Genomic DNA, 23169 nt, shown 5'->3' with positions numbered 1-23169 from the left:
ATAAAGAAATCATGGAGGAACATCATTAATTGAAGACTGTGTTATTTCCCTATTGCTGCCTTAACAAATTACCCTAAACCAAATGGCTTACAGCAACACAAAGTTATTGTTTTACAGTTCTGGAGCTCAGAAGTCTAAAATAAAGGTCAGCAGAGTTATTTTCCCTCTGGAGGCTTTAGGGAAAAATCTATTTCCTTGCCTTTCTTAGCTTCCAGTGGCTGTCTGTATTCCTTGGCTTGTGGCCCCCTCCTCCACCTCCAAAGCACAGCACTCTGATTTCTTACTTCCATCATTACATCAACTTCTCCTCCTCTGCAGTAAAATCTCCCTCCACCTCCCTCTTTAAAGGACACTTGAGACTACATTTAGGATCCACTCTGATAATCCAAGATAAAATCTTTGACTTAATGACACCTGCAAGGCCCCTCTTTTCATATAAGGTAACATTCATGGGTTCCTATGATTAGAACCTGGCTATTTTGGGGGACCATTAGTAAGCTTACCACAGTTGTATTTGAAATAGCCTTGTGTAATAATTTAGTAGGTCTGGGATATGTCCCATGCATTTGCCATTTTCACAAGTAGGTTAAGTGATCACAAAGTGATCCACAATCCATGTGCATGGAATGCTTTGAAGTGGGATTTAAAATGAATTTAATGGAGAACTAAATGCATATGGAGCCTTTCATTTAAGACACTGTGAGGAGAGCTTCCATTGAGAATTTCTACGTTTCCTTTTTCTATGTGTAACACACATTTTTCGACAGGGTCATTTGATTTAAATGATAATGTTTTTCAAAGTGAGATACTGAAATAGTACTAATTGTTTACATGCATGTAATGCTTCATTGTTGACAAGGACCTTTTCCCCCAGGCTGTATGAGCTTACTATGGCTACAGTAACAAGTTACCACAGATTTGGTGGCTTAAAACAATGCAAATTTATTATCTTACAGTTTGGGGGGTCAGTCCAAAATGAGCCTTACAAGGCTAAAACCTAGAGACTGCTTGCATTCCCTGGCCCCTGGCCCCCTCCTCCATCTTCAAACCACTTCACTCTAGCCTCTGCTTCTGTGGTCATATCTCCCTTTCTGACTTTAGACATCTTGCCTCCCTCTTAAAATAATTTTGTAATTACATAGGGCCCACCCAGATAATCCAGAATAATCTTTCCATTTTAAAATCCTTAACTTCATCCCATTTACAAAGTCCCTTTGCCACATAAGGTAACCTAGTCATATGTCCTAGAGTTCTGGAATGCAGACATCTTCCAGGACCCAATGGCTAAGGCCTTCCCCAGTGAAAGCTTCAGATGAGAGGCCTGCACAGGACAACACCTTCTTTGCAACCTTGCAGAGGATGCAGTTAAAGCTGTGGTTCTGACCTACAGAAAGTGTGAGATAATAAATGTGTGTTCTAAGCTGCTAAGCTTGTGCTAATGTCACTACATGGTGATAGATAATGAACACAACATCCACTGATTCTCCCCCAAGTTTATAAAGTGTGTTGCTGTGCAAAATGACTTCAGGACATGTCCCCTAGCAGTGGGCTCTAGCCAGATGGTTGGTCTTGAGTCCCACTACTTGGAGTGGCGAGTATAACCTTAATGCCCTGCAGATCCATCTGTGACAGAGGTGCACAGGGCCTGACTAGTGATGTGTGTGCCACCAGAAAGACTTGTACATCACTGGATGTCAGCTCTCTGCCAATGGCCAGCCTCGATCCTCTTCAGGTCCTATTTGTTATTGTAGTCTAGCATCGGGCAACATTGTTATAAAGAACCATGTCTGCTGTACACAAAAAATTCTCAGTGATCTGGAATCCACTCCTTGGGAATTTGTAACTTTGCTGAAGTTAATAGTCATCATCAGAATATGATTTTATGTATATATTTGATTTTACAGTTTCATTTATTAATTCATTCAGTAAATATATATTTAGTCCAACCATGTGCCAAGAGCCAGTCTAGCCCCTGGGAATATGACAATGAAGAATACAGATGAGGTTCCTGTACTTATTAAATGTCATGTTTATGTAGGCATCATTCATTCTGTGAAATAGGCAGAACAGCTGTTTTTAAAAACTTGTATTGTTCAAATACCAGAAAAACAGAAAATGGTATAAAAATCATTATAAGGCAAATGCCCTGTTTTAGTCTGTTTTGTGTTGCTATACCAGAATATCACAGACAGTGTAATTTATTTCTAAAAAGAAACGTATTTCTCACAGTTCTGGCAGCTGTGAAACCCAGTATCAAGGTGCTGGCATCTGGCAAGAGCCTTCTTGCTGCATCATCTCATGGCTGAAGGTGAGAAGGTAAGAGAAGGCCAAAGGGAGGAAAGGGGCCAAACTCATCTGTCTATCAGGAATCTCCTCCGTAGATAACTAATCCATTCTCACAGTAATAACATTAATTCATTCATGAGGGCTGAGCCCTCATGACCTAATCCCCTCTTAAAAGGTCCCATGTCTCAACACTGTTGCATTGGGGATTAAGTTTCCAACATATGAAATTTTCAGGTCACATTCAAACCATAGCATACCCTTTTAAGAGCCAAAGAATAAAAAGAGACAAAGTCTTGCTAGCTATATCAGGAGCCCTCCAGCTGCCCCTTCCAACACCCTCACCTTCAGAATAACCACTATGCTGAGTTTATGATAATCACCTCTGTATCTTGCTTTATAGTTTTTATTACCAATGTACATTTCTAAATACTATCGTATAGCTCTACCTGGTTTTATTTGTTTGTTTAATATGCCTTTTGGGTCTCTTTTAATGCATAGGTTCTTCCTCCCTGACCTTTGAAGTTTGTTTCTTTGAAAACTGCATCATTTGTCTTGTAGACTTTACGCCATTGGAATTTTGCTGACTGCATGTCTTTAGTAAAGTTTAATGTCTTCCTTAGTCTTCTGTATTTCTTGCCAACTGAAAGTTGAGTACAGAGGCTTAATCGTTTTTTGTTTTGAATTTTGTGGGGAACAATTACTTCCTAGGTGGTGTCATATTTGTCAAGAGTGACATTATGTCATTTTGTGTTGTCAGCAGCCATTTCCTGATCAGTGGTTAGATATCTAATTAATTAGAGATTGAAAATGATGATATTCCAGTTTGATCACATCTTCTTTATTTATTATTGGGAATATGTCTGTGCAAGGAAACATCTACCATCTGATTGCCCAGTGGTTCAGATTTTATAGGAAAGGAGAGATGAATGCTTGAGTCTTTTCCTTTATTTGCTAATTTTCAAAACAAAAAGTTTATTTCTTAATATCTTTTAAAGGTGGCCAGGATGCTATGTGTAATCAACATTTATATATATGAAGGAACTCTGTTTAATATATAAAATTTCCCAGAAGGTATGCCTTCCAACTTCCAAACTCTATGTACTTTGTACCTCATCAAGATGCTAAAAAGATTGAGAAAGTAAATTAAAGTGTGGGAGATATATAGATAATAACTCAACTTTAAAAATTCAACCACTATTTGTTTTTTTGAGAGCCTGCTACCTGCAAGAACTGAGTCAGGTACAGATGTTTTAAAATATGGTTCCTGCCCTCAACAAACTTGCTCTCTAATAGGGGAAACAAGGCATTGCATGAAACAAGAAGGGTAAGACCACAGGGCCAATACCAGTGGAAAATGCTAAAGGACTGTAGAGGATTTCCACTCACCCACTGTCATAGCTCAGACTGCTATAACAAAATACTATAGACTCAGTGTCTTACACAACAAACATGTACTTTTTTCAGATTTCTAAAGGCTGCAAAGTTCAAGATCGAGGTGCCAGCTGAATTGGTGTCTGGTGAGGGCTTACTTCCTGGTTTGCAGATGGCTATCTTCTTGTTTCAGCTTCACATGTTGGAAAGAAAGACCCAGTGTCTCCTCCTCTTTTTATAAGAAAACAAACCCCATTCATGGAGGACCCATTATCATGACCAGATCATCTTCCAAAGTCCCCACCTCCAAATACCATAGCACTGGGGATTAGAACTTCAACATATGAATCTTATAGGGACAAAAACATTCGGTACGTAATACTCAGTTACCAAAAATGTATACCTAATAAATTTTAGAGATTCAATACTTCTGTCTGAATTGAACATCACTGTTTTGACTTACAGGTCTTTTAACGCCTTTTACTAGAGATATTATTTTGCTGCTCTAGAAAGTATAAATGGTTTGTAGTTGTTCTAGCTCATTCATCCATGAGTTCAATCAATCCAATCAATCATTATTATAATTGATCACCTGATAATTACCTGGCAACTTCCTAGGAACCAAGGACTTTTTAAATGAAGGAAATACAATTCTGATCTCAAGGAGCAGATGTCATGGCAGACTGAGAACCAGCTAAGCATGTAATTACAAGTGTCAAATATACTCTAGAGCCAAAAAATGCATTTCTTTGAAAACATTTACAAGGTCAGATTCTCTGGTAATTTAGATGAATTCTTCCTTTGGATTAATGGGAATTAAGGTATCATGTTCTCTTTTTGAGAGCAGAGAGGGATGAGACGTGAAAGGAGAACCAAAGTATCAGAAACAGGTAGTGAGGAAAAGAAAATAAAAGAAATGATTACAGTGGCAATAAGTTAACAGTAATAGGAAATACGATCACTGGGGAAATTTTATTCTGTGCCTGATCCTGCCCCTGGCAAGTTCACGTTTCATGTTCTATTAAATCTCATAACAACCACTTTAGCTAGGCAGGTGTGATGGTTAATTTTATGTGTCAACTTGGATATATCATGACGAGCAGTCGCTTGGTCCAAAACCGGTCTAGATGTTCCTGTGAAGGTATTTTGTGGATGTGATTAATGTTTGCAATCAGTTGACGTTAAATAAAGCAGATTATCCTCCATAATGTGGGTGGGCCTTGTTCAACACATTGAAAGCCTTAAGAGCAAAGACAGATGTTTACCAAAGAAGAAGGAAGTCTGCCTCCAAATTGCAATATAAACATTCTGCCTGAGTTTCCAGCCTGTAGAGTCAAGACAGTAACATTATCTCTCACCTGAATTTCCAGACTGCCATCTTGCCCTATGGATTCTGGACTTGTCAGCTCACTACAATTGTGTAAGCCAATTCCTTAAAATCTCTCTCTCTCTTTCCATATATATAGTGTATATACTGTATTAGTTAAGGTTCTCCAGAGAAACAGAACCAATACGATGTGTAATATAGATATACATGTATTACATATAATATACAAAAAATGTATATTTATAATTCATCACATTATAACCAAGAGGACATATAATATATGTGATTATGTATAATACATGTGGCATATGTAATATATATGTTTATAATATATCATATATCCTATTGTTTCTGTATCTTTGGACAACCCTGTCTAATATAGCAGATATGATAATTGCCATTTTATACATTTAATAACCTTAGACAGGTTGAATAACTTTCCCAAGGGTTTCCCAAGACGGAAAGTAAGTGGGAGATCTAGATTTCAAAGCCAAACCTATCTGACCCACAGCCCTTACTTCCCCTACTACTGATTGCTGATGAGAAGGTTACATGAGAGGGGCCTGGTGCCTTGGTGATCAAAGGCTGCGTGAGTCACTCTCACCAGGAATGTTAACTCAGGAGAAAGTTTTCCATGAGGCGAAACATTAAATGAAAAGAGTCATCTTTCAAAGACAATAATGACCTTCACTTTTTTTCTTGTATCTCAGGGTTCTCAAATCTAGTTTCTTGGAGAATTGGCATGAATGAGATGCAATATAAAGAGAGGAATTATCTAACATTGTCTGGTCTGCTTTAGAGCCTCTGTTCATAGAGGCTGATGTAGCTACAGAGCTCATAAAAAGAGTTGCTGTTTTGTTGGCGCATCTACTATATGCCAGGTGATTTATCTTTGTCTGTAATCGTTGCCACCATCCTGCTGAGGACTACTCTTGGTTTGGTCAGCTTCCACAGTATGTAAACCCACATCCTATCTGATGGGGTCAGCCAGCCATCCTTCATCTTGTAACCATGCTGTATGGCCTCCAAGCTTGCCTGGCATATTCTGTCTTAATGGTCTCTGACTGGGAAGTGTCCCTTCATTTATAGGATTGGTCATATGACCCACTTATGCAAGGTGGTGGAGAAAGCAGGGAAGTACACGGATCTTTGACGAGCTTTAGCAGCTCTGCCACCCACTCTCATTTAAAAGTGAGGAAGGCAAACTTCAAGGAGGATGTATTGCTCACCCTGAGTCATACACCGCAGGTCTCTAAGGCGCCTGTGCCACTCACCTCCACCCCCTCCCCAACACCCTCACTGCAATACTCCTCCAAGCACATATCTACTGTAGTTACTTCAAAACCACTCAGTTGCAAAATGATATGCTTGTGCTGCAGGAGAGGCCAACCACCACCCCCAAAAGGAATCCCACTACTGCAAACACAATGCAGCAGACACAGACACCTGCCAACTTGGCATGCTTTGCATCAATGCCACATTTGCCTACCAGGCTTTGATGAAGATCTGATCATGTATTTCAAAAAAAAATCTACCCTACTGTGCAGGCTGTATCCCCTCCATCTGTCCCATTCAGGATAAAATCTGCTACAGCTGCAAGCTACACCTGCTAAGAGCCAGACAGGGTACCTTGGGAGTGGAGGGCAATTTAGCAGGTGGATGCTAAAAGCTGGAAACTATTTTGCAAAAATTTTCTTATCCTTTTGTAGCCTTAAAGGAAACTTTTTAAAAAAGAAAATAAGATGCAAAGGGTAAAACAAAGGCTGGTGAATCAGGACTTGTACTTTCAATGCAAAATGAAATTTTGCATTTGCATTGTAGAGAGAGAAGGTAGCCCCTCCTCCAGCCCAGGCCAAATTGAAACAACATACCTTTGTGTGGGTGAAGCTCATCTTCAGGCTGCAAGGGATCTGCTGTGGGGGAGACAGCTGAAACTCACTGCCAGCAGTTCCATTTTATTCTCATTTTCTTTTCTCTTTTTCAGTAAAAGAAAAGGTCAAGAAACACATTCTAGAGCCTTCCACCTTCCTAATCTTCCTTGTTTCTTCTCTTGCTTCGTCCTTCAAAGAGTAGCATCGCAGTATAGCATGATACTTCAGCTCTGGAGTCAGAGGAGACCTGGGACTAGACTGTGACCCAGCTACTTAACTGATTTCACTTTGGACAAGCGATTTCACCTTTCTAAGCTTTAATTTCCTAGTCTTTAAAATGAGATAAAAATATTACCTAATTCATCTAACTTTTATGAGATTAAACAAGTTCATGCAGGCAAAATGCTTAACACTTAAAACCGTGCTAGATCATAAGCTTTTCTGAAGTGGGAGCTGCAATTATTATCATTATTATTGTATAATAATAGTAGTGGTGACAGTAGTAGTAGTTTTTATGACTTCTGGGACAATGGAAATTTTTCAGCTATTGGGTGAGATGATAGAAATGAGAGACTAACTGTGGGCTGAGGCTTAGCTACAGCCATGTTAATCTAGCTGAATAAATACTTCTTCCAATATTTAACACAAGTTAGAATGGTATGAAGGCAAAAATACAGATTTTGAGTCAGATAGACATATATGTAGACTTAGACACAGACATAGACTCTGACTGTTCCACCATTTCTAGCTTTGTGATATTGGACCTATTAGTCAACTTCGTTGACCCTCACTTTGCTCATTTATAAAACAGGCCTAATTTCATGACTTGTGGCCTTCTCTGAAGTGCTTGCTGCAGTAAGGAGTGATCGTATGGTTTATTGTCATAGAGAAGACCAAATAAGAGAAAGTAAGCTTATATAGTGGCATGAGAAAAGATTGGCTTTAAAAATAACTTCTTTAATTCAATTTTCTTTATTTTGAAAGTGACTCACCATCATTTTATTTAAATAGGAAGGAAAGAATTCAAATAAGCAAAAGAGAAGAAATTACACATCATCCCTCAACTCAAGAATAGCCAAGGCCAACATCTTGATGTTTATCCAAGAAAATTATCTTGGCTGCAAGGTTGATGAGATATGAAAGCAGGCCGCCCAGAGAGGGGGACTTTGGGCCTAGGAGCTGCCACCATCTGGGGTCAATCATGTGGCCATTGCTCTGTTGGAAGCAGAGGGCTCTACCAGATGACAGGCTCAACCCCCTGCTATGATTTATTGTAAGGGAAGTGCCATCAGCTGTCACACTGTACCAGTGTCGTCCCACTTCCCATCCCCAACCTGGGGGCAAGATGGCCACACAATAAGTTAGTTTTAAAGACACTCTATCCAAAGGGAAGCAGGACATAAACTAAAATCTAATGCATTCGGTGTGTCTTCCCACATTCCTTTTCTCCCTCCCTTATTTTTTGTTTCAACTCTCAGGCCTTTGTTAGTTCTGGGGTCCACGCAGCTCAGGAGCTCACAGTCAAGACGGAGACAACTCCAGGTAGCCCTTCCCACCTCTGCCTGAATAACAGAAAAACAGACAGAAAAGCTTCCCAGGCATCCTCTGTACTTCCCTGCACAGTGCTCAGCACACTGGTCTAAGTCCAGTGTCCGTCTTTCCTCATAACTACAAGCTCCAGGAGGGAAAAGATCATTTCCTCTGTGGTCATTACTCTATTCCCAGTGCCTCTGGGGAGGCACTCAGTAACTGTTGATCAGACTGCTGCTATTGAAAGAATATATGAGCTGGGTGGTATTTGTAGTGAACATTTGTTGTCCTATTCTGTATCCCAGTGCTATGGTTTGAATGTTTATCCCCTCCAAAACTCAAGTTGAAATTTAATTGCCATTGTAACAGTGCTAAGAGGTGGGACCCTTAAAAAAGGTGATTAGGCCATGAGGGCTCCCTTTTCATAGAAAAGGTTGGTGCCATTATAAAAGAGCAAGCCCCCTCTTGTTCATTCTTGCCCTTCCATCTTCCTCCACGGATACCACAGCAAGAAAGTTCTTGCAAGATACCAACCCCTCGATCTTGAACTTCTAACATTCCAGAACTGTGAGCGGATAAATTTCTGTTCATTTTAAATTATCAAGTATGTGGTATTCTGTCATGGCAGCATAAAAATGAGGAAGACACTCTATCACTTTGTTTTCTATTCTGATTCCTATAACACCCTTTTCTTTGGGCAATCACTCCTCCTCAGTCCATAAATTTTGGTAAGGCTACTGATCTCAAACCCAGACCCCAAACCTTGGGGACGATGGATATATAAGACACAAGCTTGGGCAATCAGATTCTGTTTCTATTTCTTTTTTTTACAGACAGGATCTCCCTCTGTCACCTAGGCTGGAGCGCAAGTGCAGAGGCACAATCACAGTTCATTGCAGCCTAGAACCCCTGGGCTCAAGCAATCCTCCTGCCTCAGCCTCCCAAGTAGCTGGGACTACAGGCATACACCACTGCATCTGGCTAATTTTTTTTTTTTTTTTTTGTAGAGGCAGGGGTCTTACTTTTTTCCCCAGGCTGGTCTTCAATGCCTGGCCACAAGTAATGGTACCACTTCAGCCTCCCAAAATGTTGGGATTACACGTTATTCATTAACATGAACTGCTGCATCCAGCTATCAATCAGGCTCTTTTTTCTCCCAGAGCCAGATGGTGATGAGAGGAAGGCCATGACCAAGTCCAGGGGATTGAGGGCTGCTCACATTCCTGCTGGCTTCTCCCAAAACCTGGTTGATTGGGTCTGTCAAGGAGTCTCTGAGGAACCTCACTGCCTTTCCCATCAATCTCTCCTTTTAAGTTAGTCAGAACACATTTATCTTGCTTGCCACAAAAAAGAAAATAATATATATCTAATATGCACTTTTTGCCTTTACGAAGTTCAGTTGAGGTGAAGTTCATATGACATAACATTTACCACTTAAAGGTGTACAATTCAGTGTCATTTAGTACAGTTGCAGTGTTGTGAACCACAACACTGTGGTTCCAGAACACAATCTATCACATTTTTGTAACCTGAAGAGAAAATCCTGTACTCATTAAGAAGTCACTCTCCATTCCGTCCTTCCCTGGCCCCTGGCAACCACTAGTCTTGTATCTATGGATTTATTCTGGCTATTTCATATAATTGGAATTATATGGTACGTGACCTATTGCATTTGGTTTGTTTCACTTAACATAATGTTTGTATGTTTATCCTACTCACATCTTAGCATGTATTAGCACTTCTTTCCTTTCCATGGCTGAATAATATTTTGTTTATTCATTTATCTACTGGTGGATTTTGTTTATTCATTCATCTACTGGTGGATTTTGTTTATTCATTCATCCACTGGTGGATTTTGTTTATTCTTTCATCCACTGGTGGATGTTTGGGTTATTACCACTTTTGGGGCTACTGTGAATGGTTGGGAAGTGCTCTTGAAAAAAAAAGAGTGAGTGAGTGAGTTTGGCAGGTAAGGAAAATGGGAAAGGATATATGAAGGGAAGGGAGCAACTTATTCCAGGGCAGAGAAAGTTTCCTACCTGGCCTTCCCTCTTTTCACTCTTCCAGGCTGCAGTCTCCACGCAGCAATTACAGTGATCTCTCTAAAGCTGACATCAGGCCACGTGGCTTCCTTGTTAATTACCCTCAATCCCACCTTACATTTCCTCTTGCTTACTACCCCACAGCACCTACCACTGCTCCCCTTTCTGTTCTTATAACGTCACCAAGCTCAGCTCTACCTCAAGGCTTTGGCACTTGTAGGACACTCAGGCAGAAACACTCTTCTTTCTAAACTTCTCAGGGCCAACTTCCTCTCATCATGCAAATACTTCCCCCACAGAGAGGACATCCCTAGCATCTTAGGGATGTTCTCCCTATTCATGCACGCCACTCCTGGTCACTCCACTATCTCATTATCAGAAATTATCATTCTTTTTTTTTTTCTTTTTGAGACGGAATTTCACTCTGTTGCCCAGGCTGGAGTGCAGTGGTGTGATCTCAGCTCACTGTAACTTCTGCCTCCTGGACTCAAGCAATTCTTCTGCCTCAGCTTCCCAAATAGCTGGGATTATAGGCATCTGCCATGGCGCCTGGCTAATTTTTTTTTTTGTATATATATATATTTTTTAAGTAGAAACAGGGTTCGCCATGTTCACCAGGATGGCCTTGAACTCCTGACCTCAGGTGATCAGCCTGCCTCGGCCTCCCAAAGTGCTGGGATTACAGGTGTGCACCATCGCGCCCAGTCAGAAATTATCATTCTTATTCATTTGTTGTGTGTGATTTTTGTTGGTTTGGTTTGGTTCTTGGTTCCTTTCTGTTCTGCCCTATTTTTTTCACCAGAACAGAAGCTCCAAAAGTAAGTGATTGCTTAAGGATTGGATGGCTGGATATGACCCATTAGTGAACTGGCAAGGAATATATTGTGTCTGGTGCAGAGAAAGAGAGCTTCGGATGGCACGGCATGTGGTAGAAATATTGACTGTGCCCAGATTATTCAAGATGCCCTCTTTATACCAGACACATTCTAATTTAGCTTTAGAAATTCTCTGGTGTGATGATTTCACAGTACCAAAGGGAATTGAATGCTTGTCTATTATTTCTGTTTCAGAGTCAGCATAGAAACCCTGGAAGAGTTGTCCCTGAGAAGCAGCTTTGCAAGGGGTGGGCAGCATGGTGGCTGGGAGGGGTCAGAAGATCTATGTTCTCTTTTAGTGCTGTGTGGCTTTGGGAAAATCATCTAACCTCTCTGAAATTCAGGTTTCTCGTTAGCACAAATGAACAGTATATGAGGATAAGAGCTTTCCATGGTCTATTACAGAATGTGAGATAGGTTTGTGCATACTTACTCTGGTCTCATGCTCAGAACACTCTGCCTTATGTTGTGCTGCGAGGTTGATAGGGATTATAGTTCTCATTTGACAGGTGAGGGTCCAAGAGGGTGAGTCGCTTGCTTGAGGTCAATTGTCAACCACTGGAGGAGTCAAGGTGAGGTCTGCCTCCAAGTCGAGGACGCTTTCCACTTGTGCTTCCCTGCCTACCTCACAGGGGTGTTGTGATAATTAATGACAAGTTATAAATACATACATTTTATTAATATTTTCTGTCCCGTTCTTATTGTATCACTGGCCCTAGAAGTAACATTGAGGTCCTCCTTGCTTCTCATTGCGCCTACTGGATGATTATTCCCTCTTCTCCCCTAAAACCTTCAAAACCAGTTTTGAAGCTCATGACACCAGACTGCACCATCTGCTGCCACTTCTACGTGCAAATACTAACTCCTCATTTCTTGAAGACTTTAGCATCTCTCTCATTGTCAATCTCTCTAGTACATTCCAGTCATTCTTGGTGAGCGCCACATACACATGGATGTCTCCTCTCATACTCTGGCCCATCAGTTTCTTTATTTTTATTTTTGGATTTTTTTTTTTCTTTTTGAAATGGGGTCTCTCTCTGTCTTCCAAGCTGGAGTGCAGTGGCAAAATCTCAGCTCACTGCCACCTCTTCCTCCCAAATTCAAGAGATTCTCCTTCCTCAGCCTCCCAAGCAGCAGGGATTACAGGTGCACGCCACCACACTCAGCTAATTTTTGTAATTTTAGTAGAGATGGGGTTTTGCCATCTTGGCCAGGCTGGTCTCGAATTCCTGACCTCAAGTGATCTGCCCACCTTGGCCTGCCAAAGTGCTGGGATTATGTTGGATATTTTTTAAAAACTGCTTTATTGAGTTACAATTTATACAAGATAACATTTGCTTGTTTCAAGTATACAATTTAATGATTTTTAGTTTTACAGTTATGCAGGCATCACTGCAGTCCAATTTTAGAAAACTTATATCACCCCCAAAAAGATCCCTCTGCCATTTGCAGTCATTTGTCATTCCCATCCCTCAGCCCCAGGCTACTAACCACTAATCTACTAACAGTCTATAAAATTGCCTATTCTGGACATTTCATATAAATGGAATCATACAATATGCCGTCTTTGTGTTTTTAACTTTTTTAACTTTTATTCTAGGCTCAGGGGTACATGTGCAGGTTTGTTATATAGGTAAACTCATGTCATGTCATGGGGCTTTGTTGTACAGATTATTTCATGTCCAGGTACTAAGCCTAGTACCCAATACTTATTTTTTCTGCTCCTCTCCCTCCTCCCACCCTCCACCCTCAAGTGGCCTCAGTATCTGTTGTTCCTCTCATTGGGTCCATGCATTCTCGTCATTTAGTTCCCACTTGTAGGTGAGAACATGTGTTATTTGGTGTTCTGTTTCTGCATTCATTTGCTAAGAATAATGGCCTCCAGCTCCATTCAAGTTCTTGCAAAATACATGATATCATTCTTTTTTATGGCTGCATAGTATTCCATGGTGTATCTGCATCACATTTTCTTTACCCAATCTTGTCATTGATTTCATGTGGCATAATGTTTTCAAGGCATATCCATGCTGCAACATGAATCTCTACTTCGTTCCTTTTTATAGTAGAATAATATTCTACTGTGTAAATATATCACATTTTTTTATCCATTCACCAATTGATGGACATTTTGGCTGTTTCTACCCTTCGGTTATGAAAAATGCTGCTATGAAATTCACATACATGACTTTGTGGAGACATGTACTTTAATTTCTTTGGAGTAGATACCTAGGAATGAAATTGCTGGGTCATATGGTCAATTTGTGCTTAACTTAAAAAAACAATGCCAACTGCTTTTCAAGTGGGTGTACTATTATGTATTCTCAGTCACAGTGTGTGATTGTTCCAATTTCTCCACATCCTCTCCAATGCTTCATAATGTCTGTCTTTTCTATTCTAGCCAACTCTGAGTGGATGTGAAGTAGTATATTACTGTGGTTTTGATTTGTATTTCCCTGATGGCTAATGATGTTGATTATCTTTTCATGTGCATTTTTCCTGGCCACTCACTTTCTCTGTTTCTTTCCTGCTTATAATTTTGTCTCCTAACCCTAAATTAGGCATATGCACTCACAGTCAAACCCTGGGCCTTGTCATTCCCATAACTGCACGTCCCCCATGCTATCAATATTGAACATTCCACTTTTAACCATCACCATCTTTCCAGCTCATTCTTTCTCCCAATAATTTTTCAATGACTGGGATCAAATTCCACTGGTCCTGACACCTTTTCACTTATCCTCAATCATATATTCCTTCGTGTTCTTATTCAGCTTAAATTCCGTGTGCTGTCAATAAAATCATTCCCTTGTATCTCTCTTCATTCATTGTACTTTCCGGGTTAAACTCTAATTCTGGTTGAATCGAATACTCTATCTATTATTCGGCTTCACCCACATGCTAAACATGCCTTGTGAAAAAAACACACAGCCGAGCCTTTCTTTGAATTCATAACCATAGCCTCCTGGTGTGTTTGGTGGTGCCTCACAATCATCTTACCAAGTCCTATTAATTCACTCTCCCATTCCCTGGGTGATTATTTCATACTTATCCTCTCTCCTCAAAGCTTCAGTACCTCCTCGCCCAGTCTCATTCTTAGATGATGTCTTTCGTTTCTATTTTACTGAGAAAATAGAAACAATTATGAAGATACAGCTAGCTATTGCCACCTCATATATCCCACCTACGGGCATCTGTTCCTACTCTTCCTTCCTTCCTGTTTCTATAGAAGGAAAGTTCTTGCTGCTGTCTAAGGCCAATTTACCACTCATGCATTGCAGCCCACCCTCTCTTATCTACTTAAAAAATTGCTCCAGGAATTGTCCCCTCCCTCCTACAGCAGCAGCATGCCAGCATGTTGTTATAATACCTGTCTTAAATAAGACCTCTTTTGATTCTTCATTGCTTAGAACAATTCCCCTCCTCCATTCCTCTGCTTACAGTAGCAGCAAAATTCCTTGGTAGATTTGAGTTCTGTGCTTGTTTGTCTCCAGTTCTTCTCTTTCAAGTCTTTCTCAAACCCACCCCAATCAGGATTTGACTCCTACCGTCCATGCAGTTAGCCCATGTTAAAGATGTCGACAACCTTCAGTGTTGTTAAATCCAATGGTCAGTTCTTAGTCCACATTTGACTTGACCTAGCAGTATTTGATGTAATGACTCCCTCCTTCTTAAAGCACTTTTCCCACTTGGCTTCTCAATTTACCAAACTGGCTTTATATCTCTTTTGGTAACTCTTCCACATGCTTTCAGCATTTAAATTTTGGGGTATGCCAGACCTCTTCTCTGCCTAAACTCACTTCTAGAGTGGTGTCATCCATACTCACGACTATAAACACCTCTGTGTTTAAACACCATGACTTCTCCAACTAGATCTCCAGCCTGGACCTCTGTTTCTCATGCATATGCCAAAGTTAATTCTCAAAATTTCTATCTGGATGGCTAAGACATATCTCAAACTTGACATGTCCAAAATAGAGTTTGCAGTTCCCACTTCCTCCTAACCTGTCCCTCTACTGTCTTCACTATCTTACTTAATGGCAATGGCATCATTCAATTTTACAAATTAAAAATTTAGGATTCATCTTTGCCTTGTATTAGTTTGCTAGGATTGCTGTAATAAAGTATTATAAACTGAGTGGCTTAAACAACAAAGCTGCATTTTCTCATAGTTATGGAGGCTAGAAGTCTGAGATCAAGGTGTCGGTAGGGTTGGTTTCTTCTGAGGCCTCCCCTCTTGGCTTGTGGATGGCCATCTTCTCCCTGCATCTTCACATCATCTTCTTCCTTATGTGTCTGTGTCTGTGTCCAATTTTCCCCTTCTTATGAGGACACCAGTTATATTGGATTAGGCCCACACTGATGATCTCACCTTAATTTCATTAACTCTGCACAAATTTGGGTGGGAGGACACAACTGAGTCCACAACAATTCTTTTCTTTCTCTTACAACCTATATCCACTCTAATTTCTTTTCTATATTGATTTCCATATCCACACCTGATGCACAGGATCCTTCAGTTGGGTCCACCTTGAAAATATAGCTTACCCCTGCTTACCAACTTCAAGGTTATTATCCCCTCTTGTTTAGTTTACTGCAATTGCCTCTTCAGTTGATGTCCCTGCTTCTGATCTTTGCTCCTAGAGCATACTGTCAACACAATAGCCACAGTGATCCTGTTATAATAAAAATCAGAGTATAACATTCCTTTGTTCAAATCTTCCAATTGCTCCCATGTCCCTCAAGGAAAAGCCAAAGTTCTCAAAGCCTTCAAGTCTCCACATGCTGTGGCTCCAGCTCCATCTCTGTCCTCATCCAATACTCACTTAAGCAGTGGGTCACCATGCCCTTCCCTGGGCATGTTTGAGCACTCTTCTCATCAGGCATTGCCATTTGCTGCTCCCCTGTCTGGAACTGTCTCCCAAAACATCCATACTGTCCATTCTCAAATGTCACCTTCTCCTAAATAAGGAAGCAACCCTCCCAGCACTCACATCTCCTTCCTCTGCTTGCTTTCCCCCACCCCAATAGCACTTAGTAGTATCTGATATGCCATGAAATTACCTGTTTATTAGTTTGCTATATCTTCCTGTATTAATATAAGCTTCTTGAGGGCAGGCACTCTCTTTTGTTGTAGTTGTCTTACTGCTGTATCTCCAACACCAAGAACAGTGCCCAGTACCTAGTATAACTATGTAATATACACATGCACACACACACATACACTCACGTACATTTATATACACATAAAACATGATTTCATATATTTATATACATTCGTATTGTGGATATACATAAATACACACATACACATGTATGTATTCTATATTTGTTGAATAAAGTAATGGCATCTGTCCATATGGAAAGAGTGAAACAATAGTAGGGAAATGCCTTCTCCTTCCATTTTTCCTTTTTCTTTTCTTCCTGTGTGCATATGCTCACTCTGAATCTATGGCTTTTTTTCACCTCCCATGTCTTGCTTTCTCTCTGTCCCTGGGTCCCCTTCTCCATTGCCCTTCATTCTCCTTCCTGGTTCTGCAGTCATCAGAGGGAGGGCACTTCCAGCCTGCTGCTGCAGCCACCTGCATTCTTCATCCCCACGTGGCTCTCTCACCAGCATGATGGACTCATAGTCACCAGGATGTGATGTGGTTCTGTCCTAGAGTTGTTGATGTGTCCATTTTCCATTGATGGAAGCTGCTCCTTATAGATACATGCATTTGTAGATGAGAAGAAATCAGGAATGCTTATTTGGTTCTGAGCTATAATAAGCTCATGTGTTGTAATCAGCTTAGCATGTTTCTATTCCTTCTGCCATCATATATGATTGGTTCAAATGGACACTTTTCTCCCCTCAGGAAAACAGGCAGGAAAGGAAAGTCAGGAATGAGTAATGCTAGCCCTTGGCAAGGTGGAGGTTGTGAATGGACCTGGGGACATAGGAAGCTGAGAACTGGGAGAGGGTCAGGTTGGAGATAGAAGACCTGCACAGGGTGATGAAGTGGTTCAAGGGTTTGAGCACCTTCACAAGGCACTGGGCCAGAGCTGGATTTTGGCTGCCTAAGGACTAGGTTATATCAATACCTACATGTCAGAAATACCACTTGTTCTGTGTGCATTTGTCCTCACCACTGACTCCTTACTCCTGGATCAAAATCTCTCAGTGCTAACAATTGAAGAGCTGTGCCTGGCTGCATGCAGTTCTGCAGGTTGGCCAGCTTGGAAGCTCATCAGGCTGATGGACACTCTAAAATGATCTGATCCAACCTCCTCTTTTATGGATGAGGAAACTCAAGCCCAGCAGGGGAATTGAATGACTAAGGTCACTGGGAGAGTTAGGCATATTTATGATACAAATTGTTATTTAGAAAGAAATTAGTTCATTTCCATGACTTGGGTGGTCATCCTTGAGTTCTCTCTTTACCTTAACCTTCAATCAAATAATCAGGAAGCCCTGTTGCCTCCCTACCCCCCACCCCAGTTTATACAACAGTCACTACTTGTCACTATTTTCACTGTCACTACTTCTGTAAAACAGTATCATTAGCCTCCAAACTGGTCTCCCTACTTTTACTCTTACTTTCTCACCCAGGCCCCTACTACTCTCTTTTTCATACAGCAGCCAGAACAGTCTCTTTCAAAGTAAATTATGTTACATCACTCTCCTACTTAGACCATGTGTTTATTTCTCCATGTTCCAAAAATGATCTCCAAACATTTTGATATGGACCATAGGCGGCTGCATCTCCTACGTGGTCTGCTCTGTAGTCTCATCTAAAACCACTCATCCCCCTTGTTCATAATCCTCCAGCCACATGGGCCTTCCTCTGGTTAGGCTTTTGTCCCCACCCAGATCTCACCTTGAATTGTAATCCCCAGGTGTTTAGGGAGAGACCTGGTGGGAAGTGACTTGATGATGGGGGTGGTTCCCCCATGCTGTTCTCATGATAATGAGTGAATTCTCACCAGATCTGATGGTTTTATAAATGGTAGTTTATTTAAAGAAAAAGTCTGTCTCTCACCTGCTGCCATGTAAGACTGTGCCTGCTTCCCCTTCTACCATGATTGTAAGTTTCCTGAGGCCTCCCCAGCCATGCAGAACTATGAATCGATGAAACTTTTTTTCTTTATAAATTACCTAGTCTCAGGTATGTCTTTTTAGCAGTGTGAGAACCCATCTTGGTTTCCAATGTCATTCTCCAATGAAAGAAACCAAAGATCCTTGGAGAATAACTGATTCTAGGACTAGAGATATGAAACATACAAGATGAGCCTGGGCTGTCTTGTAGTGCCGGAAATTAAGGAAGTGATCAAAACAAAACAAATAACCAAACTCATAATTACAGGTGTAGGTCAAAGTGACCTAGAAACCAACTGAAAGAGTTTCTAATGGTCAAAGATGAACTAATTTGAACAATAAATTAAAATAATAGTAGATTCTAACCCAAAGTATAAAGTAAATATCCATGAGCCTATACTGATATAAATAAGTAATAAAATAACTAAGTTAATGGAGAAGAAGTTCAAATAATCTACAGACACTACACTCTGAGGAGTGCAGCATAACTTCCCACTCTTTAAGTGTGGGCTACACATAGTGACTTTCTTCCAAAGAATATAGAATGGAAAGGAGGCAGGGAGGAGGGAGGTGGAAAGAGTTACTTTACAGAGAAGAAATCTGACAAATACTACTTTAGCCAGGTGATCAAGGCCAACATATCATGTGGCCAATACCCGTGATGTTATGAAAATGGCAATTTATCTCTGCAGTCTTCCCCTCAAAAACCCGTTACCCCAGTTTAATCACAAGAAACACAGCAGTCAATCCCATCTGAAGGATATTCTACAAAATATTTAACCAGTGCTTTGTAAAACTGGCAAATATATGATCAAAAACAAAAGGAGCCTGAGAAACTGTCATGGTGAAGAGGAGCTAAGGAGACAGGACTAAATGAAATGTGGTAACCTGGGTTGGATCCTGAAACAGAAAACTGACGTTAGGTAATGGCTAAGGAAATCTAAATAAAATGTTGAGTTTATTTCATAATAATGTATCAACATTGATTATTTGATTGTAACAAATATAGTATACTAATTGTATTAGTCCATTTTTACACTGCTATAAAGATACTTCCTGAGACTGGGTAATTTATAAACAAAGGAAGTTTAATTGACTCACAGTTCGGCAAGGGTAGGGAGACCTCAGGAAACTTACAATTGTGGTGGAAGGGGAAGCAGACACTTTCTTCACAAGGCAGCAGGAGAGAGAAGAGTGAAGAACTTCCAAACACTTATAAAACCATCAGATCTCATGAGAACTCACTATCATGAGAACAGCATGGGGGAAACTGCCCCATGATCCAATCAACTCCCTTCCTCCACATATGGGGATTACAAATCAAGATGAGATTTGCTTGGGGACATAGAGTCAAACCATATCACCAATGTAAGATTTTAATAACAGAGGAAACAGGATACCTATATAATGGGACCTCTCTGCACTATCTTTGCAATTTTTATAAAAATCTCAAACTGAAAATCTGAAAATTAAAATTTAATTAAAAATAATTTAGGTAACATAACTCAAACTAATGCATATTAAGCAGTTTTAAAAAATATGAGTTGAATGTGTGGTTCATGCCTGTAATCCCAGCCCTTTGGGAGGCTGAAGCAGAAAGATCACTTTAGGCCAGGAATTTGAAAACAGACTGGTCAACACAGCAAGACTCCATCTCTACAAAAAGGAAAAAAATATTCACAGGATGCAATGGTGCGAGTCTATGGTCCCAGCTACTTGGGAGGCTGAGGCAAAGGATTGCTTGAATAAGGCTATAGTGAACCATGATTGTGCCACTTCACTTCAGTCTGGGTGGCAGAGTGAGACACACTCTCTCTCTCTCTCTATATATATATATACACACACACACACACACAAGTACATACACACACACATATATGTATATGAGTCAAATCACTATTTCTTGTCACAGATAACGGTCATAGTATATTTTAATTTTTAAAAAAGGCAAATTTTAAATTAATGCATATAGTATATTCCTATTGTTATGAAAACAATAAAAAGAGTGTGGAAGATACACAAGAAACAATGGAGTTCATTTCAGGGAATGACATTGAATTGCTGAGGTGATATTATTAACTTTTTCCTTGTACATCTTTGTATTTTTGACATGATATAATAAGCATATATCAATTTAAATTGGTTAAAGTCAATAAATAAAGAAAGCAAAACCCCAGATGATTCTGATAATCAGGTTTGGGCACCAAAACTCTAGTTGTCCCCATCCTACGACAGTTATATTTCAAGTACAAATAAGGGCAGCTGACATTCGTAAGTACTTCATAGCTTCTAAAACCCATCAATAGAAACACTCTAATGTACAACCAGCTCCTAAAAATAAGTTTTATTATCACCCGATTTTACAAAAGAGGCTACTCAAGGACTTGCTCAAAGTTTCACAGCTCATCAGTTGGAGAACAAGGAGTAACTGTAGATTGTGTGACATGTGCCATCTTTCCTCTCTAATCACATCACCCTGGCATGAATACCTCCTAGTAGCCTATATAACAGAAAATGAAGAACAATTTCTGAGAGAGATTCAAAATCTTCTAGAAAAAACAGGCCATGCTATTTTAAATTATCTTGAATTAAATTCCTAAGGAAACTGGCAAAACACTCTTAGTTTCCTTACATGAATTAGAATAAATATCCACCAGTCTTTTAAACGGTATTTTTAACGTAAGTGATTTTGAGTATATTAATAAGGGATCTGACAGTTGCAAGTTAGTGACATCCAACTCTAACTAATTTAAGGGAAGGAACATTAAGATCTCATATATACAGAAAGTCCAGGAGTGACTTTCAGGTACCGCTTGATCCAGATGTGCACACCATGTCCTCAGGGATCTCTCTCCACCTTTTTGTTCTTCTCTCCCATATGTTGGCTTTATTCTCATGCAGGCTTCTCTACTTCAGTGGTCAGAGAGCTGCCAACAATCTCAGCAGAAACTAAGTGTCCCTAAGAGTTCTAGCAATAGTGTCAGGTTTGACCCTCATTGGTTGTCATTATTTGACTTGTTGTCCCAGCTTGGGTCATGTGTTCACCGGTGAACCAAATACTGTCATTAAAGAAAGGCAGAATTGTTATTGGCCAGGCCTTAGAGAGGGTATTTTTCTGCAGGAGGTGGGGTCAGCCATACCAAACCCTCATGGAGAGTAGAGGGGAAGCTCGTTCATGAAAATTCAGGGTCCTGTTACCAGAAGAGAGAATGGATGCCAGGTAGGCAGAGCCAAGATATGTCCTCAACACTGAATGTAAAATATTCCCCACAGGGAACGAGATGTCTAGATTACTGGGTTGGGTAATATCTAAAGTGCGAAAGAGAAATTGCTATGGTTTGAATGTGTCTCCCAAAATGGCTGTGTTGGAAACTTAATCCCCAATGCAACAGTGTTGAGAGCCGGGACATTTATGAGGTTATCAGGTCATGAGGGCTCTATGCATTAATACTGTTATTGCAGCATTTGAACCAGATTTGAACCGAAACTTTATTATTTGCACGATATTAAGAATTAGAAAAAAAAGAATTAGAAATATGAGTGGTAATGGAGTAGATATCAGGATGTTACATTTTTATATTGCTTCATAGTTTACATGAAGTAACTTAGTATCCTAACTTAGCAGTAATTTAATGTCCTATATGATTTGTATCTGGCTTAAATACTCTCAAGAAAGCTAAGAAAACCATGCAGTTCCTGGAGGACTGCTTCACAGTTGGTGTGTAATGGGCTCTGTGGTAAATTACCACACAGTTAATGCAGGTCATTATCGAAACCAAAAGCAGCATAATTTAGTGATTGAAAGCATGAGCTTTGGAGTCAGGCAGATTTGAGTTCAGGCCCTGGGCTCTTACCTTGGGCAAGTCACTTATCCCTTAAGCTTCCATTTCCTCATTTGTAAAACAGAAACAACAATAACAACCTCACGATGGGTGAGGATTAAATAGGAGAATGCGCATGAAGCTTGCAGCACCTGGTGAGAACTCAATGAAGGTGTGGGTCCACCTACTGATGAGGGAATCTGTTACAGCTGCCTGTCTGAAGAGATGAGATGAGGCAACCCTTGCTCTGGGAAGGCAGAGTCACCTGGCATCATCAAGGTATTAAAAAAAGACTCTCTGGAGAGCAGGGTAATTATGACTTCATTATTCTGCTAGAATGTAAGCGTCCAAAGGGCAGTGATCTTTTTCTGTGTTATACATTGATGCCCCCAGGTGCTTAGAAGAGTGCCTGGCACAAAGTGGCTCTTCAGAAATTATATGTTGAATGAATGAATGAATCATTTCCATTCTGATATTTGATCACTCATGCAAGCAGGCACTAAATGGAAATACCTATGTAAATATATATAGCCAAAATCTTAATATATTGTCAGTATATTATCCTTTGTAATTTTTATTAGCTTTCCCTTCTTGATATCTGCTTTGCAACAGTTAGACTACAACTGGGAGTAGACTCCTTCATTTATTCTTTTATTTAATTATTCATTCAGCAAATGTTTCCTGGTTTATTGAGTGTCTTCTATGGGTGAGGCACTGTGCGTGGTGCTGGGGAAGTGAAAATGGAAAAAGCAAAGTTTTCTGTCATCATGAAATTCACGGTTCAGCAGAGACAGACTAGTGATGGGATAGTTAATAAGCCAAACTATCCTCGTAGTCCAGCTGACTCATGATTTACCTGGGTGTCTGCTGCAGAAGCTTCTTTCTTGTTCTCACTCCTCCCAGCCTTTCCACTCATACCCACCACCATAGCATAATCCAGTTTCCACAATGCAGTATTGTTGGAATACTGC

The 23169-nt window shown here is 40.2% G+C and overlaps 1 protein-coding gene across 1 annotated transcript in view; it reads left to right on the top strand.

Annotated features, from left to right (window-relative positions):
- Positions 1–4082, top strand: part of TMEM71 (transmembrane protein 71) — a 56239-nt gene extending 52157 nt beyond the window's left edge. The window contains exon 10 of the mRNA XM_032758505.2: positions 3751–4082. Within this exon, the coding sequence (XP_032614396.2) occupies positions 3751–3898 (148 nt within the window). The 3' untranslated portion in view covers positions 3899–4082. The remainder of the gene's footprint in view (positions 1–3750) is intronic.
- Positions 4083–23169: the final 19087 nt, after the last annotated feature.

Source organism: Hylobates moloch, unplaced genomic scaffold, assembly GCF_009828535.3.
Source record: "Hylobates moloch isolate HMO894 unplaced genomic scaffold, HMol_V3 SCAFFOLD_9, whole genome shotgun sequence".
In the NCBI taxonomy this organism is placed as follows: domain Eukaryota; kingdom Metazoa; phylum Chordata; class Mammalia; order Primates; family Hylobatidae; genus Hylobates; species Hylobates moloch.
This window is presented reverse-complemented; position numbering and strand designations above follow the sequence as displayed.